This window comes from Dermacentor silvarum, chromosome 10, assembly GCF_013339745.2.
Source record: "Dermacentor silvarum isolate Dsil-2018 chromosome 10, BIME_Dsil_1.4, whole genome shotgun sequence".
In the NCBI taxonomy this organism is placed as follows: Eukaryota; Metazoa; Arthropoda; class Arachnida; order Ixodida; family Ixodidae; genus Dermacentor; species Dermacentor silvarum.
Genome location: NC_051163.1, coordinates 36,183,878 through 36,206,196, shown reverse-complemented (window position 1 = coordinate 36,206,196; position 22,319 = coordinate 36,183,878). Strand labels below are relative to the sequence as shown.

Here is a 22,319-nt window from a genome sequence, read left to right as displayed (position 1 = left end):
AAGGTAAGTTACTGATTCCTCCACGCTGCAACTGTTAGGTACACAAGAACAATAAACACAAACGAGGGATGACACTTATGCAGGATGGAGTCCCAAGTCTCTTGTCTGTAGTGTCTAGTGTTCTGCCTCACCTCAGTAGCATGCCAGGCTGTCATCCAGGCAAGCACCTCCAGCTTTGATTAAAGACAGCACCTCTCTCTCACATGAGTGGTAGCCCCCCAAAAAACACTGCAAATTGTCCATTCATCGTTCCAATGACAGCATGTAAAAATGGCAAAATTTAAATTTATTCGCTTAAAGAGGCTACAGCAGAGTAAAGAAAGAAGGGAAAGGGGAGGGGGGGAGGAAAGAGAGGACAGCATATATCTGTGTTAAGAAACAGAGATGTTATAGCTACAGTTTGGAACAGGCAATGACTAGTCATTCATTGTTCACTACTTGAAGGTCAACCGGAAACCGTTGCAGACAGGGCTCACACAGCTACATGTCCTGTTTGCATGTAGGCTTGGGAGTATACACAATATATTTATATATATATAGATACACATATTTGTATATATTTATATATACTATTGGTAGTATGTGACAAGCCTGTGCACATGTCACTAATACCAGGATTTCACTTTGGGACGCAGACGTACAGTTCAGAATGTGGCCGGCGGGGGAGAGTAGAGAATTTGTTTTTTTCTTTTTTCTTGTGCTACTACACATATCTTTTGTTTAAAATTACGTCTGACGAGACAGAAACTTGGCAAATGACACAAAGCATTGTGGATTCTCAGTGACAATGTCGTAATACCATCCAGTCGTTAGCACCCTCGAACCTGGAACATTGCATGCTCCCAATTCCAACCAACGCTTCCTGGTACACCTCGACACACAATACAATCTTAACAGCTTGACAGTGTCAGAACGCAAAGAAGTGTTTACATTAGCACCAAGGGGGGAATCTTTTACGACGGGTGCAGTTGTTTCCAATGTCCATCAATAGCATGCCCTCGCTCTCGCACATTAATTTGACAAGTAGAACACAATGTACTCCACCGATTTATATCTGTGATGCAAGTCTAAAGGATACCAATCGACTTGCCAATGAAACTAAGTAGGTGACTCTTAAGCTAAAAAAAAAGGAAATATTCTGCAAGACAACAAAATATTTAGTGAGGAACTTTTAGAATAATAAAATAGCAAAAAATATAAATCACATTAGAGCAAAAAATTATGTGAGAAGAGAGGAAATGCTTTAAAGAAACTTTGTATATACAAAGTCCCTACCTTTACTCTGGCATAACCAAACAAACATGGTCACAGAGCATTTGGTAGACACCATGTGATCATATTGTGTTAGGTTGAAATGACATCAAACCAGAATACATGTTTTACTAACAGAAGGATAAAAAGCTAGAAATTGCAAATTATGTCTTTTCATTGCCATTCCTCCCACAATTTCTGTACTAAAGCTTGTCCCCTATCTTGACCTATTTTATGCAATGCTGCACGGGAATCCTGGAACCTCATTTATGATCTAATTGTTCAAAAACATTGTTTAGCATTAAGTACATCACATTTTCCTGAATGATCAATGTAGGTGAGCTTTCAACCATTGGCATGTGAGACTTCATCTTCAAATCCTAAAATAGGCTCCTCTGCTCTACCCCGCCCAGAAAGCTTTTTATGCATTGGTTTATAGGCTGTGCTTATTAATTTTTTTTTTACTTTGTTTTAAGCCCGCATGGATCAACAAGAAGATCTGAGGTATGAAATACTAACACGCATAGTGACATTGCGTTTTGATATGCTGGCAAGTTTAGCACTGTGGTAAAACTCTGCGGATACCCTGCCTTGCAGAAAGCTCACACTGGCTGGCACAATTCATACAGTAGAAGCATACCTTTCAAAAACATTTTCTGGAGTCAAAAACTAAGAACTTGGGCAGAACATTATAGAAAGCATTCGATGTGGTCGGCATCCAGGCATTCTTATTAATCCGTGGATTATAATGCACTTTTACAGTGCAGAAAACATGAACCAGAAAGACACCTAGAAACACAAGCACATGTATTGAACAAATTTTCAATTAAAGACTAAACAAGGTGTGGACTTGAAATGCTAACGGAGGTTTCAGAACACTTTCAATTAGTTTTTGTTTTTCTCAATATCAGCAGTCGTGTTGTCTTTTCTTCTCATATGTTTTGTCTTCTGCAGTGTAAAAGTATGCCATGAATGACCAACAAGGACATCTTGACAAGATTTAGCAGTCTGGCATGCGCTCTCACAGCACAAAGTTATGTACAATCTTTAGTGCACACGGGCGAGTTGTGACATTTCTGCGCATCAGCACACAACAACAGCAAGGACTGATACACGATATTTCAATCCACTCATTATTACTCATAAAGTGCTGCAAGAGCTTAAAATACAGAGCAGCAAGAGTGAACTGAGAGTAATGGCTACACTTAGTGTGATGTGCTGAAAAATGTGGAGATTAATGAGGCACTCAGATGAGCCCCAGCCATCACGTGAACACAAGAATATTTTATATACCAGCTCGTCAATATTTTAAAAGAAAACACTGGAGAGCAACTCATTACATAAGATAAAAAAAAAGACTTTCTTTCATCCCCCAAAACATACTGCAGTTGTTTTTTTCTGACTATGCAACATATTCGGGACACAGTGCATGCCCACATCAAGTGTTATCAGCACCGTGTAGAAACAAATGGCAAAGTGCCTGCTCTTAACACTGCATTACAAAGGTACATCTCTGAATAGAAACATCTGCTATAACGGTGCACCGTTGAGGCACGCCACTTCGTGCCATAATTAAAGGGGCCCTGCAACGGTCTTTTCAACATAATAAACTGCACCAGACATAAGATCACTGCATGAAGCAGAAGTACGTGGCCACAAGGCCACGTGGCCACAACAGACAATGTTTCACACAGCTATCAACAGCAGCCAAACAGGGAAATCCTCAAGCTGTAGCCAGCATTTCAACAAGGGAACCTATTTGCATCAGTCCCTGATGAAGACAATTCCCCTTACTGAACAATTCCCATTCTGGCTTTTACGTACCTGGTAGCGAGCATGGCACAATCTGAGGCAACCACGCATGATATTGTTGCTAGACTATGAATGGCATCAGTTATTGTTAACATGCTGCACACGAGTACCGATGCATGTTTACACTACACTTAGCCAGAGGGCGCCCCATAACACCCCTTTTCTTTATGACCTGACAAAGGCAAGTGTCTTTTTAGAAACAATAGCTTCAGCCTGAGGGTTACTTTGTTCCACTACAGTTAATCACTTGGTCTCCATCACCCAGTGAACATGTCTTGTATGCATATCCTATGTAGTTTTTCAAGTTGCCCCCACCATGCTGACAAGGTTATGAGCTGTGACATGTGATCAGAGAGGGGTTAATGTGTACTCATATGGTGGAACCGTTTTCCACATTGCTGCATTTTCCTGGTTGCTGCATTAGCTTTCCTGGTCCCTGCTGCCGAGTCCCAGTCCTTCGGCTGCTGGCTTTCTCAGTAATTAGATTTTAACATCTGTTACAGCCATTCTGTGCAGCTCCTCGAAAGACATATTAATGTGATTCTACTGTTGAAGTGCTTTATCGTAGCAAAGCCATCCCCTTATGAAACAGGATAGGCTGGCACGCTAGTCAGAACTGCACAGGGGCATCATGGGGCACTATAATAACCACTAGGGACCATGTTTTCTAGATGTTTTGAATGATTGATGCCACAGTGTGCAATGAAGTGCGGGAAACAAATACCTGTTCAACAGGAATAAAAAATGGGAGCAGTGGAGAAGTCAAACCAGACACGCATAATAGGCTGCATGCATGCCAAAAATCTGATATGTAGAATAAAAAAGAACAGGAGAGAAAGTGCAGTCTAACGACCTCTGATTGAGTGAAGTTGATCATCAGTGGTCGAACAGGGGATGTCTCAGGTAGCTGAATCCGATGTTTCAACAAAGGAACTTGCCCCCTACATCAGTGCAACAATTCCTCATGGTACGAAGCAGTTGTTGCCCCAACAAAGTCAAGTCGCCTTGGCGAAACGTCGTCTCTGGCTATCTGATAAATCACCTGTTCGACCGCTCGATCACAAGTCTTCATCTCCCTGCGAAGCTGTTTTGTTTGAACTACTGAGCGGAGTGCTTCCTGCACCAAAAACACCTTCCACCATACCACGAATGACAAGAAGCAATGAATGCACAAGACAGCACTTGTTGGTGGAGAGCCTTGAATGCAAACAGCACACTCGCAGAACTACAGAAAGCAACGAAACACCTTCAAGGAAATGCTTTTGGGTACTGAAGAGGGCAAATTTATTTTAAATTAATTTAACTCTGGCGTTTTAATTGCCTAAACCACAATCAGATTATGAGGCATGTCGAAGTGGGAGGCTCCGGGTAAATTTTGGCCACCTGGGGTTTTTTAATGTGCACCCAATGCACAATCCACAAGCGTTTTTGCATTCCGCTCCTATCGAAATGCAGCCACCGTGGCCGAGATCGAGCCCTCGACCCTAAGCTCAGCAAGTTCGGCAAAACCATATTCACTGGGCAATCACAGTGGGCAGGTTAGGCTTAGGTTTCCAGTGATGTTATTCCTGCAAAGCACCTCTGTCAAGACTCCCTTTGTTGAGAAAGGGAGTCTTCATGAGGCAGTGCATTTGCATATGCGAGGTAATTAGCAATTTAGTTAACCAGTCATAGGGCCCCTTTATAGTATGGCAGTACTTCAAAGAAACCATGCAGTGAGGTTCACTGCTGAAGGGCACATGCGAATGCCCCTCTGTGGTAAGTGCAAATGATCCCTCATATGCACCAGACGACTTACAGCAGATGACACCCATTGCTTCTTAAACACGCGTGAAGCATGTCAGTGCATCTGCCAACCTGGAGCTACATAAGCCTAGAGAGGTGGTTGGCCCACTGGATGATGTTCCCTTCAACAATGAACAAGACTGTAGATACATGTGGCCGACACTCCCCCGGCACATTAAATCGTGCGTGAAACACGTTGGCAAACAACAAGTCATGCTCCCATATGAGCCCCAGTTTTCTTAAGGGACGTGTGAGAACTACACCGGAATGATAACAGTAATGAGGCTTATGGGAGAGAGGGCTCAAGGAAGGGTGGCTAAAAGGTTGTTCAAGTTTCTCGACACCAAGTTGCACACCTCTCACGTACACTTTTCTTGTCCAGCAAACAAAAAAAGAAAAAAAAAAGAACTAAGGGGATTCCATAAGGACAGTGCTACTTGTCCTACAGAGCGTCGTACACACTGTAAACCCATGACTAGTGAATCAAAACACATGTGCCTCGCGGGTGCAGTGCGTCACCCTCGCAACAAGAAAATGCAACCTTAAATAAAAATATGAACACCTTAAGGCAAGTTAGATCCTCAATGTAGGATATGCTTTGTGACCAAATTTAAATGTGATATTTGCACAGCTTACATACACATTGCAAAACTGAACGAGGCATTCAGCTAATTTTGCAAATGAAATGTTACCAGCAAAGCACGGGTTCGATGAGGAGCACATTGGAAATATTTTCTCGGTGTGCAGCAGAGACGAATATGAAATGGGGAGCACTTGATCATAGGTCCTTGTTGAAACCAAGAAAGAAACGCGTAGGGCAAGGGTCTTCAAACAAGATAGCTAGCTCCTCAGCAGTTGAGGAGTAAAAACTCGTGCGAGACACTAATCATTACTTAAGTATGGATCAAGTGCTCCCTTTTCATATTCAAGCAACTGGCATGCTAGCATATAAAATCAAGGTCTACGAGAGAAAATGGTAGAACATTGCGCCTTGAGAAAATTTCTGTGAAAAAAAATAGAGAATGAGAGCTTCAGCAAGAAATAATGTCCAAGCAAAAACTGGGCGTGTCATCATGTTTGAGCAGGACAAGCGTTAATACCATTTTATGTACAGCATGTATCCATTGTACGCTGCATCATAATCTGCATCATACACATCATACTTTTTCTCATTTTGGGGGGTTCAGCTACAACATCAAAAGCATATGTAACACGCAAAGCCTATGTCAATTACACGGTGCACACTTATTGCTTTGCTATGGGATTTCTTTAGCCAAGGGGCAATGCTAAGCAAGGGCCAGCTATTAATATTGTGCGTACAGTAGCGCACAAAATTAAAAAACACGCAACAGCTGTCTCTGCCATCTAGTTAATTATTATGCAGTGCTGCAAAAAAAAAAAAAATGGTTGAGAGAGAAAAAAATTAACAGATGCGAGGTTTTATGCAACAAGCTAATGGGTCCTATCAAATGTAACTTCAAAGCGCCTATCAAAGCGTAGTATTGAACATGTACAAAATAAGGAGAAACAGAAAGAAAGTTATTTACATCATCGCACAGACGTATGGTACAATGTGGGAAAGAAGGGAAGGAGTTGTCGTACGCCTCACCTGCTGGGTATTTGCTGTACAATTCTCTGCAAAGCAGTACATGCCACTTTTTATTTATTTATTTATTTATTATTATTCTGAAAGCAAGCACTCACGAACACACAAATACACGTAAGAATGAAGGAAACACGATGCTAACCATTTCTCACCAATTTGAATTGACCCAGGTAATGCAGTGAATTTACGGTAAGAACTGAAACATACTTTGTAGCACACAGGCGTACAAATAATCGGTAGGAAGCAAGGAGATCTACATTCAGGATAATCCTGTTTTGTGTTCAATTCAGATGAAATGCACCTAAACTTACTGAAATAGTGCATAGTGGCAGTAGTTTGTACGCTTGGTAGAATACATTATACTTCGAGGGAAGTGAGCCAACACTTTGACGGTGCCGACACAGGCTATAATTTCCCAACCCACCATAACTATGCTTATTACTTGTAAGGCGTTATCTGTTATTATAATACTATACCGCAATGATCAAGCACCTTGCAGCTGGTGGAAAGCTTTTATCTGCCTGCAGGACGGGAAACCTGTTTAGTTACAAAAAATAACTAAGCAATTAGTTACGTAAGGTAACTAAGCAATTGGTCGTTACTTTGGTCACCGTTTATTCGCTTTTATTAAAGTAAGCTTTCGGAATGCTCGCAAGCTATGAATCTTCTACGAGCTTCTGGTTGCCTTTATGAGCATAAAGAAAATTCCTATTAATTGCATATCAAAATAACACCCTTCAAATGCGAAAAAAGAAATAGGAAAAACAAGGGTCTGAGGGCCAATTCCATTCATTACTGGCAAGAATTTTTCACATTTTCAACAACTGTTTGTTGTCCTCACCAATAGGGCTTTGGAATAAGGTACCTATGACCATTAAAAACACCTCATTCACCATTTTCAAAACTGGAAATGAGAAATTTTTTTGTACAAAACATATGCAATTTCTTTTACAAACTTTCAGCTTTTTTTCTTTAGATTTTTGATGATAATCTTCTCTCTGGTGTACTTAATATCTCAACTCATGCCAAAAGATTTCTCAATGTGTTTTTTTTTTATGTGTTCCTTGTTAGCCTACCCTCCATTACTTTTTCTCAGAGTTGAAATGATCACAGGACAGTTCTTACGCTGCACAATTCAACTGAGTCATAACTATGAAACTCCTTTCTCAATACATGACAAGCATCACTTGTCTACCCAATTATTCATGCATTCAATTTGTCCATTTACTTCTCAGAACCCCACTCCCCCCTCCACTCAAATGATTTTATTTTAGGACATCCTCCTCGACACCCCTAACGCTATGTAGTACTGTTTAGAAGAACTTCTGTATTGCTAGTTACTGAAATACTGAGCTTGTTCGAGCAGCAGTTATGCCTGACTCACTTTGTTGAAAACATCTGTAAGTTCAACGTAGAATGTAAAATCAGTGCTGACACATCCAACAAAGGCCATGTAGGGGCCATGTATAGAGTTGCTGCATTGTTCGGAGTTTATAGCACAACTTGAAGTCTGCTTGACTTGGAAGCCAGATATTGTATCCAGACAGCAAACAGCTTACAGGGAATTTAATGTCAAAGGATGCAACCTGTCTCTTTCTTTTTTCTGCATCGGCAGTGTTGGCACCCTCAAAGTGTTCGCTAGGGTCATTCACACATCTCTGCGTGGTGTCAGGTGTTTTGACGACAAGAATGGGCTGCATAAAAAGGTCGGCATGCCGCTTGCGTTTTGCCAGGGCGTACGCGAGCGCTCCCCGAGGTTTTGTGATCGACAGTTTCTTGTCTTGCTCCGCCGCTACAAATACCTGCGGCATCGTGGAACAACGAAGGGCTTGTGGGCTACCCGATACCCAATGGGTGGCAACACTTAAGACAGAAAAAAGCCTGCCACCAGAACAAAAGAGCCGTCCAGGATGCCTAGACAAGAATACTTTTTGAACGAGAAGCAGCTAAGAAAGCTTAGCCGCAACGAAGCGGCTCGGGAAATGAAAGCACACTTCAAGCAAAAGAAAGAAAAAAAGGCAATTCCAAAGCTGACCTTTCCATGTTTTTTTTTTTTTTTCGTGTTTAGCTATCAGACACTCCAACACCAAATTTCTGATGAGGGCTCTAATGAGCCAAGCTCGCAGAGTCCCACCCACTTCAGTAAAACATTGCTGAAACACATGCGAGGGAAAACAAGTGAACCCTCCTCCTGAAGCCCACACCAGTTTTTGGAGAGTGTTCTTTACACGCGTGCAAGAAACACGTGAAGAAGCAACGGGACATCATCAGTGACACACACAAAGGTGAAATCATCGGAACATGCTTTGCAGAGTGTGCTAGAGATGCAAGTGAAGCGTAATCAGAATATACAATGGAAAAAGGAAAAAGAAGAAATGCAGAATGGCGCGCAAATGTGCGTAAGAAAACCGCGAGCGTGGGACGAAAAGCTCCTCTTCTTCCTTCTCAACGTTTTCTTAGAAACCTGCAAAGGCTGGCATCCAAGCCCTCTGTCGACTCCGTTCGTCTGTCCGTCCAAGGAACACGGCTGTGAGAACACGTGTTCCACACCGCACGCGCTTCCTGTTTGGCACATATCACATTGTTGCCAAGCTAGACTCCCTATTTGTCCGAGAGAAACGACGGCCACCTCTCCACTCAGAAGAGGAAAAAAAAAAAGTTGAGACAGGTGTCAATATGACGAGGCTATGATGAAGATGTTGGCAATCACTCACTTCGGCAAGGGAACATTCTCGCACCAACAAGAGAGGCTGTAACTGCACCAAAGAGAAGTGGATGGCTGATGCATAATTTAAAAATAAACTCGATGAGGAAGAAAAGGCATGTTTCTCCATTGGAGAAACGCAAGTTGTGCATCAACCTGCCTTTGTTGAGGTGGGGGAATCGGGGGAGAAGGGGTGTTGGAAACCCTATCGCACATAATGGACAGTCATGGATTACAGATAAAGTACCGAACATGGCAAATTAGTTCTGCGGAATTCCACGAGGACGAGAAAGTTTCATGGATGGAAAGATTTGTCACCTGCCCAACAGTAGCATGAAGCTATAAAGGAAACCCATAGGGATTTCTCAGAAAAAAGACTTTGCAGTAGAAGAAAAATTCATCCTGATCCCGGAATCGAATCAAGGACCAATGCCTTTCCTGGGCAGTTGCTCTACCATTTGAGCTAACCGGGAAGCTAGCAGATAGTAGAGCGAGGCCAAATCTACCGACAACTCGAAGAGCAGAGAAAGTGAATACACCAACTCAGTTCTGCAGAAATCTGCATGTTGGTGGAGATTTCATGAAAGGAAAGAAACTGTCATTTACCCAACAGCAGCACGTGGCTACAATGGAAATTCAATGTGGGTTTTAAAGAAAATCCTTTCGGATTGATTTCCTTTGTAGCTACGTGGTACTGTCAGGTGAATGACAATGTTTCCCTTAAAGGGTAAGTGCTGTACCAATTTACAGCAACTAATGTGATGATGCAACTGCGACTATATTCCGTGGTGAGCTTATTTTGTTTGCTTTGAATATGAAATGTCATGCTATTAAGAGTTTTAGATGGAAACGAGATGGCAATTGGAAGAGCCACAGCCGAAGGCTCAGAAAACTTGGAACTACACACGCTGATAGGCATCCGTAAGCCATTTGATTGTTCTTCATTTTCTTTGCTTAGCTTTTGCCCAAAGCCTATGAGCGGTGCTACCAAACAACAAAATCAGGGCCCCTATCAATCTTTCTAAAGAGGGACTCCAGCCCACTGGAAAGCCATCTACGACAGCTTGCTCTTACAGTTGAAACTAGATACTATAACGAAGAGCTTAACCATTAAGCTTAATCAAGTGTCACATGATCTTATACTGCAGACAGTATAAATTGTGAATAAAAAAGGGGCAGAATAAGTGTCGATATCACTTCTTTTTTCCCAACAACTATGAACAACACAGCATCCATCTGTGGCCGTGACAACACAGGTCATCGTGGTTGCACAACATGACACAAGTGGCGAAATGACAATAATCACCGCAGATAGCGGGAGCCGAAAAGAGTCTGGATGGCATAAAAACAATAAAAGGGAAGCTTACAAAAAAACAAAAAAAAAAACGAACAAGAAGGCTCCAACACTCACTGGCACAGATAAATTTCATTTCAAAGCATCGGACCTTCATATGCTGCTTCTGCAGTTATTTCAATGACCATTTTACAAGCACTACAGCGTTAAGCTGTGGCAGACCAATGTTCACAGAATTTCCAAGTGCCTTCGCGTCCCTTAGGGTGTTCTAGTCATGCCCACAGCGAGTTTGCAACAAAAATGACTAAGAGAAACCCGGGCACTAGTGTCTAACAGAGCTACAAGTATGGTGCTTTAGCCAGCATGGCAGTGCACAAATTTGCCTAAACTTCATCCCCTTAGCTTCAAGCGGCTTGCGACTTTGCAAGCTCGTCGTTTCCAGCCAGATATTGTTTTACATAAGAGACAACACGCTATGGTCGTGCACATGCGCAGAAACTTATTGTGTTCACACATTTAGAAAAACGTGGTTCCTCGGAAATTTCGAAAAGCGTAATAAATAACACCACAAGAATGTCTGAAGACACAAGAAAAAAGATTAGACAAATCCATAAACTAGCCGGCTTTCCCATGGTAGCTGAAACATCACAGGGCCAGAGCTCCCTCTAGGAACTTCTGTAGGAAACTCTATGCATGTGCGTGCTCTGTTACATTGAAAAAGCCTGACCAAAGTGGTGGGACAATTCTGAAGGACTTTCAACTGCGCCTGAAGGTGACAAGCTGTGGTACAGTCAAGGCTCCCTTATAAAAAAATCCTCACCCAACACCAAAATACCTTCATTATATGCAATATTCATTATAAATATGTATTCATTACATGCTAACCTAACATTGGCAAGAAAATGTCGGATTTACTTTACTAATCCAATAATTTGTTATATTTGGGTTCATTACATCAACTTTCAACTGTAATGGCTTTTGCTTTTTCTTCAATTCAGCACATGCCTAACAGCGCTGCTCTGGTCAGGTTCTTTAATTACCATGACTGACTGGTTGCCATGAAAACGTTAAAACCATGCTGACTCAGAGAATGCACCTGAGTCAAGGAGAGAGTCATACACAGTCTAAAAACAAAACAGCAGCAAGGCATGACAACAAAGACGTAAGGAAGGGCTCATTTGGCAATAGAAGGAGCAACGGTCGACTCCCTAATAAATACGCTCACATCATTTTCCATCTTGAACAACTTTTCATTCCATGTAATGCACCTTGGACGATGCACCCCAACTAACACTACTGCATATTTTACATCTGCTGACAAGGCATTTCAGGGCCCCTTTCAAGCAGCCCCTAAAAATTGACACAGGCTAGATGCGGATAACATTGTGATGGTGATGTGAATGCACACAGGTGAAAGATAGATGACAAAGAAATCTGATAATTGCGTGTTCGAGAGTATTAAAAAAAAAGGGATTCACAAGCAACATACATATCATTCATGCCTAAGCTATAGTATTTAGCCACTTATTTTCTTTTGCTGCATTCTTTGTATGTAAAAACAATGACACAATTTGCTTCTAGAAGAGTGGTCCAACAAAAGAGAAATCTCTCTGCCGGGGAGTATCACAAACTTCCAAATAGAGGGAAAATAAATGTCATGTGCATACAAAACCACACCTGCACCACCATTATTCATGATGGTAATTCAGACTAGTCAACTGTCAAGAAATTGTATATTTTACGACATTCAGGGCCACACCTTATGTGCACAGTGCTTTTAACCGGGAATCCGTAATTTTTTTATCCATAATTTCTAATCCGTAGCACTAGCTCCACATTGGAGGTCAGGTAGGAGTTCGTATGGCTGCAGCGGTGAAAGCTGTCGCTCTGGTATTGCAGTGCAGTCAGCATGGAATCTATCATTAAGAACAGCCAGCCACAACTGTGCTTGAACACCGCAGCAACTGCTGATACATTCGAGCGAGGCTGCGGGCCAGCAAACAGACCTCCAGTGTCTCCGAACACCGCGTCACTGACTTTGAGGCATCAGTTGTCAGATTAGCATACAAATGTGAACGATTTCTTTTGCTGTAATTTCTCACTTAGCAGGCCTCCCATCATAGCGAGACTTACTTACCTGCAATTACGAAAATGTATGCTAACAATCTAGTTTGACCTAGTATTCCCCTTTAAGCAACAAGCGAGTTGTCATCTGAAACCACAGCAGTCAGTCATAGCAAATCTCACCATTCAGGGCGGCCGTCAAAAAACAAAATACTATAATATGCTTCGAAAAGGTGAATAACAGTAGGGATCCATGGTGAAGTGCACATATATTATTTACAGTCGACGTCAAAAGCTTACGGACTGCGGAACCTAAAGAAAGCTGAATATTTCCGCTGCGCGATATTCGGAGTTCCCTGGCCTGCACTAGTACGCCAACATGGTGTTGAATGGTTTTGCTGGCTATGGTCACAAACCACTTGGAAATTCAGTGTTTTCTCAGATCTCATGGTCTGTAACCTTTTGACAGCGACTGCACAACGAGGAATCATTATGAAAGGCGACACACATTAGTTTGTGTTCATGACTGCCTTCTTCGCTCGGTTTTTACCCTAGAATTAAAAAATGATACTTCTTCAGGACAGATTGTTCACCAGGAGAAATATTTAGCAAGTATCAGCAAACAAGGTCTGAGCAGACACCGGTGCAGTAATGGTTGATTAAATATCAATTAGTAGTTTCTTTTATACTGAACCACCCTGTACTTAAAGGGGCCCTGCAAAGCATTGCGTTTGCCCTTCCCCTGCATTTCACTTCGTCGCTATCTTTTGTCAACACGTCACTTGTGCAGGTGCACAGCCGAGGTGACAGCCACCACTGCCGAGTCTACTCTTCAATGGAGATCGCAGCACATTTGTAGCTACGCTGTCAAAAAAGTTCCAACAACAGCCAAGTCAACGCCACAAGTATTGCAAGGCACAGCACCTGCTGCACCAAGTCCAATTCGATGCTCTTTTTAAGTAACTAGAGCGGTATAAGGGTTGAGGATGCAAAGAAACAGCTGCTTCAGTGAATTGCAGGGCCCCTTTAGGCTACACTCCACACCACTGGTCAGGTTCCGCAAAGGCCGATGTAATGCAAGAACAATCCGCGTGACAAGAATACATGCGTGACAAGTATGAACCGAGAGCAGCATTCACTCAACTTCTTGTACGCGCACACACATGAGATGCGAAGAAAACAGTCAAATGTGGCAAATAACACAATGTGGAACCATGAAGTGGAAAAGGGCCGACGAGAGTGAACGTGAGACGGTGACAGCAGTCTGGAATGAGAGAGAGAGAGAGTGTGGCCGGTGGAGAGGAGGAGACTCATTCGGAGTTAGCGGGCACCGCGGCTGTGGACGATGCCGCTGCCAGGGGCCGTCCGCTCGTGGACGCATCCGCGGGGGCACCGCCGTCTTGGGACGACCCCGTGCTGCTCATGGCGAGCTTCCGCATCTGCCGGATTACCGCTGTTGCGTTGTAAGCTTGCTGCAAGGTGCAATAAAATGCAAATCAGCTAACAAGGTGCTGCCACTTACTTCTGCCAAAGGGTTATTAAAAGAGAGGCACAAAATGACACGCATACACTTGTTGGAACTTGCGACATGAAACCGGAAGCCACTTTTCAATTATTTTCTGTTTTTTTTCTCACTTTTATTCTTGTGGTTCTGTGTACTGTTACCACGGTAGCATTATGGGTCACTGTGTCAGTCGCATAGATCACTTTATGATTTATGATAAACCATTATCAAACCATCTAAGTGCCTGCGGCAAGCTTCAAATGAAGACTGCCTCGGAAACAACAATAAGAGCTGCGGTGGAAGAACTAACATGAAACTTGCCAGCCACAAGCATTTTAATAATTATGTTGCACTGCAATGCTTTGTATGTAATGTATTTGTATGTAAGGGGGGAGAAAAAAAAAATACATTGCAGCCTTTTTAGCTTGGAAAAACAAATCTAAAATTATATTTCCTAAAAAAGAAATGATCTTGGCTCACTCTAAATAAATACATGCGCTGTAACCAACCGCAGTTTTCGAATGGAATTCAGGCCTAGTGTTACAAGTGAAGTTGCTTTAGAAAATAATTTTACATTACGGTGGTTTGTTTACTTTAAATACTCAGTGAGCTGGGCATTGAAAATTGGTAGGTGTGGCTGCTGGTGCAGCACTCACTTCAGCATTCTTAATGCTAGACGTGAGTCTTTGTGGTGTGCAGAGTACATAATTGTGTGCAAAAGACAGCTTGTGCCATTGAGCCTTTAAGCATCAATCAGGTTGTGCTGTCAGCACAATCAGTTTGTGCTGTGATGCCTAAAGGCATCACAGCACAAACTATTCAATGTCTCAAATATCCATACACCGTTATCTCCCCAACCACATCGTAGTTTTGACCAATTGGTCTCAGCAGCCAAATCAACAGCACAAACTATTCAATGTCTCAAATATCCACACACCGTTAACTCTCCAACCACATCGTAGTTTTGACCAATTTGTCCCAGCAGCCAAATCAAAAAGCCTCACATTAGCCCCCTAAATTTTGAGTAGGCTTGTGCAAATAATCAATATTTTCGAATATTTGTTCGAATATTATGCTACTCAATATTCGCTTTGGCTCGAATTTCAGTATAGTTTTCGAAGTATTCGAAACGAATTAATTTATGTATTTTTCCACATATAAGCCGCACCCCCAATTACAACACCCTGGAAAGAAAGAAAAAAAGTCCACGTGTATAAACCGCTGAAATAACTGCATACAACGCCCCAATATTTGTAAAAACTATCTGATGCACAAATCGACTACGTCTTAACTTTAGCCAGCAGCTGTGTTCCCGCCTCTTCGGCAATGCTGATGGCGAATAATTTTTCCCTAAAAGATGGTTTCATGGCAGGATGGGCTGTGTTGTCGTGAAACCACACCTCAGGGCAAAATTCGTGTTGCCATGATGCCACACATGAAGTCAAAACTCACATATAACCCATACTCCAATATTACTGTTAAATTTTAAAAATTTCTTCGTCTGTACAATTGCAGAATAGAACACGCTAGGGTCGCGTGTAGAAAGAAAGCATCAAGCTGAATTTGCACAATACAGCATAAAGTACTGGCGTCGTGCAGTCAAGGTTCCATTTGACATCATTGCGACAACATATGACAGGCGAACTCAAAACGCTCCCACAGCCTCCACCATCACAAAATTTAGAGTAGACTGAAATACAACAGCCTGTTTCATTTGGCCTATAAAAAAGTTTTCTGTGCAGCTGGAGTTGTAAGAAATGCAGAACTTGCATTTTTTCATGAAAATATGAGCAACGTCACTTTGAAAATAAATCGACTCCAGAGATGAACCTGTTTCCATTTTTGCAAGCAAAGAAACAACTTTTCGTAGATTTGTCAACATGCCAAGGTTTTATGCAAATCCCACAACTATCAAAACTATTTGCTTAGAAATTATTCGCCACTAATTACTATTCACTTCGACTTCGCTTCGAACCAAGAAATTTATATTCGCACAAGCCTTATTTTAAGCAATATAAAATTCAAACACAAGGCAGTCTAGAAATTATGTCTAAACCAGTCATGGATACCATAAATTTCACAAATCGATGAAATGCAGACATTCTAGGAAATTTCCTCTCACCCTCCATTTGGTCTTGGCGAAGTTCTTCTTCAGCTGCTCACTGACGGAGCCATGGATGTTCTTGTCACTGGCCGTGTTGCCAGATATCCTGGGTAATGTCACAAAGTGTGCAAATTAAAAACTTGCACTACCATTGTCCACGTACAGTAAACCCTCGTTAGCTGGAGCTCTGATATCTCGAAATATTGGTTAAGTCGAAATTTTTTCCTCGCTCGATGTGAACTCCCATGTATTTTTCACCTATCTCAAATGCTCTTGTGCCGCACTCCAGATATCTCAAAATCTCGACTGCGGAAATGTCTGGAAAAGGTCGCAACCCTAACGTTTCCATACTTTGTGAGCCGCTGCGATATCGCCAAAAAGTGACAGTACCACAAGTTTGTAGCAAATTCTGCTTAATTCTATGCCACTCTTATCATCCGCAATTCATGGCCGGCTGCGATCTCATTGATAACAGAGTTTTAGTTGAGCAGCACTTACGTTCTGCTCCACTCAGATTTCACACGCTGAGAGACTGCCACAGATTTCACATCTGATAAGCACGTCTTGACGAAACATGAGCGACGCACTATTAGCGCGGCTGCAAAAAGACCGAGAAGCCAAGTAGACGTGCTCTCATGCTCCGCTCAATTGGCTTTGTAAGCGCAGCCAGAGAAGCGATCTTGCCGCTGCTGACATGCATTCTGTGCGCAAGCGCACTGAAGTTCCCGCTACACGGTTGCACGAAATTGCTAGCATTTGCCGGTCTGAGTGGATCGAGCCGTAAACGCTCAGCTAAAACACTAATGCGGGCAGAGCATCACTCTCACCGATTGAGCGACTTTCACAACATATCGCGTGACTAGGCTTTAGATGCATTGGTGCCCACGTGCAACAGCATTTGCTTGACTCTGTGCGAGGACCGCTGCTGTCCGTAGACGCCCGATGTGTCGGGTGCCGAGTCAAAAGTCATCTATCAAAAATATCGCTCCTAGTATACTGAGCTTTTGCAAGAAATTTAGCGACTACTGGTGCCAGTAATAAAAGGCTCTTGTGGCCTTATAGCGCAGCCAGGGGCTTATATTTTCGTGCATTCACTTATCTCAAAACTCCACTTATCTCAAAATTTTTCCTGGTTTTTGGTAGTTGTTAACAGAGTTTTACTGTATATTTAACGCACAACAGTACAGAGTGTATTATGCTAATTGTGGGTATGCAATCATCCGTCAAGCAAACTGTGCTACTAAAAGGCCCTCACCAGGCCACATAGCAAATTTTAGTTATACAGTGTAGACCGCTTATAAAGTAAGTCGCCGGAGTCGGAAATATCTGCACTATAAGCGGTACCGCACTATAACCAAAACAACAATTTTCAAGCCCTGCACGTATGCAAAACATGTAGACCAAGCAGCCACGCGTATCCGAGAATCGAAGCGTGTGGACTGGGAGTTTTGCATCTGTTTAAATTCACGAACGTTGAAAGGTTAATGTCCAAGTACCCACAATCTTCGCATGAAGCAGATAAAGTGATGATTAAAAAAATGTCTCAGTTTCGCCCGAAAGGCGAAGCATCAATTGCGATAGCAAATTAGTAGAGAGCTATAAGGAGTAGGGATAATAGTTTTATCGGCTGCACAAACTTGACACATTTGCTTACTAACTGAATTAACAAGCGTGATGTCAATGCGCACAAGCAAACATGAATACACTCGATGACCGCAGACAACCACTGTCAAAACGTGGGCGTGGGGAAACGCGGCCACCGCAGCAAGCGAAGGTTCGTGCGGTCTATCACTTCAACAGAAACTGAGCGGCGTAAGCACGGCGCATACAAAGATCAGAGCCGTGTGGAGATCGCTTTGAAGATACGGTGCACGCGACAACACCGATAGCAGGCACAGCCGCGAACGCATTTGTTGGCAGAGTAAAAGCCGCCCCCCCCCCCCTCCCCTGCTGCCTTCCCGCTTTGCTCCTTTCACGTGGGTGATTGCGTCGCCAGTTCCCTTTGCGCCTGGTTGCAAGATATGCATATGGGGTCGCAGCATAGCGCTGTCAACGGTGTAGCGCCGCCCCCCCCCAAAAAAAGAGAAAAAAACAAAAAAAAACCGCGCTGAATCGCCCAGCTCAGCGCCCTTATACTGCAGGCTTATTCTCAGTTCGCGGTATCGTCATACCGCCATTGCGTCGCACAGGTATCTCGCGCATCGCGCCGCCGATTTTGCATAACACATTGCGTTTATTGCCGTCTGTTAGGAGTGAATTTTACAAACCTACTTCATCCTTTATTGGTCGTCAACCCTCCAACGTTAATTGCCAATAATTGTAGGTTTCGATCGCACATACGGAAAAAAGCTGCCTAGATATCCTGAACTTATGAGATTTATTGAAATCAACACATGTAGATACCTCATGAACGCTGTCAAATGTAAGCTCACATGGCTGCACTGTAAGCAGTATGCGTATACATGGAGTGCTATGGGAAAATTAACGGGAGTCTGGAAAGACCATACTATATCCGGTCCTGCACTATAAGCGGTTACGTTATAAGTGGTCTATACTGTATGCTGGAAGTTGTTACGTGACCTCTAAGGAGTGTTGTACGGCAATAATTTTTCAAATTGGTTCATTAATAGCCGAGATAGAAATATTTCAGTGCCTCGAACATACGATTTTAGGAGGCTAGCGTCACCGCCAACATAGACACTCTTTCTACTTGCCCCCATCTAGCCTCCACAAGCAAAATTCCTTCCCTGCATTTTTGCTTCGCGCAGCGTGCAATATTGTGCACTGTACACGAGAACACCTGACAAGCATTATAATTCAGTGCTACACGAACACTGAAGCAGACATAAGCAGATCACAAAGCATGATCATGCACTGGAACATGGTAGAAAATGACATTGTTTCGCTCTATGCGGACGCGACTCCACAAAGTGGGAACAAGCAGATGAAATGGCAGTACATCTCTCCTGCTATAGTACGAAGTAAAACAAAAACATGCAGACATTTGGTTTGTATGTTTCGTTTTTCCTCTAAACTTTAATTTGTCTAGTGGAGCAACAAATTAAACAAATAACTGATGTTACCTTGCATAATTCTCAAAGTCACGTGTCACTATGAGTGGCGTTACAGCACTACCATGTAGTACGGAGGCGCACCTGCACTATCGACATAAACTCTTCGGCTGAAAGCGCGGTGCCAGCGAGGAAAAGGACAAACGGCGTTTGGTTTGAAATTTCAGCTCTTTTCGCGGAGCGTAGAGGTCTAATACTTTGCAGGCATGATCGTTAGCGCGCATTGTATGCACTAAAAATTAAATTATGGGGTTTTACTTGCAAAAACCACGATCTCATTATGAGGCACTCCGTAGTGGGAGACTCCGGAAATTTGGACCACCTGGGGTTCTTTAATGTGCACCTAAATCTAAGTACATGGGTGTTTTCGCATTTCGCCCCCCTCGAAATGCGGCCGCCATGACCCGGATTCGATCCCGCGACCTCGTGCTCAGCAGCCCAACACCATAGCCACTGAGCAACTGCGGCGGGTATTGTATGCCCTGCGCTGGTCAGTTCAAAATGGCCAGACCTGGTGAGGGGCCCTTTAAAGAGGCTCCGAAACACATTTTTTAACCAAGTATAGAATGGCCTCACTGTTGAAGCTGGATGCTTAATACTGCCAGTAACAAAGTGCCGGCTCTCTCAGGAGGGAAGCCCAGGCCCCCAAGGCTCCGCCTCTGCATCTGCCAGTGGCCTCATAGCGAACTTACTGATTTGCCTCTCTTACGCCATTTTCTTTTTACCTGTGGAGGTGCTGTGATGTTTCTAAACCTTTACGTCGTCTTAGAGATGATCACTCACCAAGGGTGGGCAAGTGCCTGTCTGCAGGTGTATCTTCGCTCCACATCCACGCAGATTAGATGCCTGATGAAGTCCTTCGCTGCAGAACAGATATCAGTACAGATCTATTGCAACAACAGGTAATGAACAAATTGCAACTCATGCAAGCAAGGAAGCAACTGCTGAAAAGCAAGCCTTATCTTAGATAGGAATTACAGAATGCAAAAACAGAAACGATATTCTTGGTCGATCACTGTTAGGGATAATACCTTCAGTAGATGGAGACTGACTAAGCTAATGGGCAGAATGCTAGACGCCCTTAGTAAGGCATCATGCCAAATGCCATGTCACACAAAAGTGATAGTATTCACGAGAGTGATCAACAAGAATATGGTCCCTGGACTAAAGAAATAGACGTGAACACTGACTAGCAAATGAGGAACTTTAGTGCACTGCTGCAATAGCTACAAGGAATGCAAACACAAGATGAAAACAAAACCTTCATATGATTAACTTCACTGCCTTATTATTAATACAGGGTGCACCATAATTACTGTCACACATTTTGATTGGTAATTGTGCCTCTTGATTTTTAACATTTCTCCACAACACTTCTTCAAACATTTATTCAATCTTCCTTCTGTAGTTCGACTGTGTTTCAAGCTGGTTTCCTTACATTTCGGAAAATGGCTGGCCTTAAATCACGTCGACCCGCAATCTTGTGACTGAGCAAGGCCAGACACTCTCCTTCCGAGGTCACCAAAATTCTAAACATTATCCAGAAGATTGCCCAGTGAACTCCCAAATGTGGCACATTTAAGGACCTAACCCGCAGTGGTCGTCCTGCCTCTGTGGTCACTTGTGACCTTAACAAAATTGTGAGGAAGAGAATCCAATGCCAGCCTTGGAGAAGCATCAGAAGGCTGGCCTTGGAACTGAATGTGTCGGTGAAAACAATGTGACGAGCTGAGCGAAAGGGCTTCGAGAAGACGTGAACAGACGGAGGTGCAGAGGAAGGGAAAATGGGAAAAATGCCGGCTGCTGTTAGCACAGGCCACGAATGGGTAACACCAACTGTCTTTAGCGACGAGAAAATTTTCAGTGTAGAGACCCATCACAACACTCGGAACTCTCGTGTGCTTGCACTGACGTGGGATCTTGCTGATGCAGCAAGTTGGACAATACTGCAAAACTGATGCGGCGTCTGTCATGAATTGAGCTGGGGTAACCACCATGGGTTGCATTGCTCGTTTTTGTGACAAAAGGCACAAAAATTGACACTCGCACATACCTTGAAGCTTTTCTGGATCCTCATTCGCTACCCTTGTCCCTGTCCCACTTTGGCGAGTAGTCTTGGATTTTGCTGCAGGACGGCGCCCCAGCATAAAAATCCAAGAACAAATCAACACCACAGCAGTGGTGTCGTGCCCTCATGCCCGACTTCATTCCAGCTGAAGAATGGCCAGCGAATTACCCTTAACCAAAGCCAATTGACTTCTGTGTGTTAGATTCTTGAAGAGGAGGCCCACACTCATCAGCACACCAGTATGATGGCCCTGAAAGCATTGCTGGAGCGCTAACCATTCCCCATTAGATACCTTGCGACTCTTGATTGAAGCGTACCCAGAACGTTAAAAGGCCGTGATCGTGGCCAAGAGTGCAGATATTGAATAAGATATTTTGTGTTGCATTCCTGACACAACGGATAAATGATTTAGAAAAAATTTGCAGATTTTTTGTTCAGCCAAAATATTAAGCATAAACCTTGCGACAGTATTTATGGTGCACCCTGAACAGGTGAATGTCACAATAAGGAAACCGGCAAGGAAAGCGAAAAAATTCCCTTTGAAGAGAACTTTGTTGTCGCAAAATGAGACAGCGTATGCAGGAAAATGGCTTGCAGAATGCACTTTATTGTCAAAATTTTAAAAGTCTTCTTTGCCAGTCTTGCCTTGCGTTAACTTCAAGGTTATGCTTTCACAACACAGCAAGCAGTCCACTGCCATGCTGTCATTATGCCCACCTAAGAACAACAAAATCAACTCAAAGGCATCTAGCACATGCAGCGGGTTTGTCTTCTCCCCATGTTTCTCGTCTTGGTCCTGAGTGTCATCGGTTTTGCGCAGGCTGCCAATGATAGTCTCATCACTGCAACTTCACCTGCACAATTGAAGATGTTGAGCCGATGCCATCCGGAACTGTGTTCATGACAATGCAAAGTGTGCCCCATGCCTCAGTCAGCAATGGTGGCACTGTGCGGAGATCCGTGGCATGATTGTCTGTGTCTTCAGGTGAATCAAGGTCCAGTGCCACCGAAGCAACATGGGATACCTGCTGGATAGCACCGAAACCCACTTGCTTT

General features: G+C 43.2%; 1 protein-coding gene across 1 annotated transcript in view; it reads right to left on the bottom strand.

The window, feature by feature from the left end:
- Positions 1 to 265: 265 nt before the first annotated feature.
- The window catches only part of LOC119431339 (calcium/calmodulin-dependent protein kinase type 1-like), a 62,863-nt gene continuing 40,809 nt past the window's right edge, over positions 266 to 22,319 (bottom strand). Inside the window, exons 8-10 of the mRNA XM_037698825.2 lie at positions 19,979 to 20,057; positions 16,143 to 16,230; positions 266 to 13,988 (exon numbers count right to left, since the gene is read on the bottom strand). Of these exons, the coding sequence (XP_037554753.1) occupies positions 13,827 to 13,988; positions 16,143 to 16,230; positions 19,979 to 20,057 (329 nt within the window). The 3' untranslated portion in view covers positions 266 to 13,826. The remainder of the gene's footprint in view (positions 13,989 to 16,142; positions 16,231 to 19,978; positions 20,058 to 22,319) is intronic.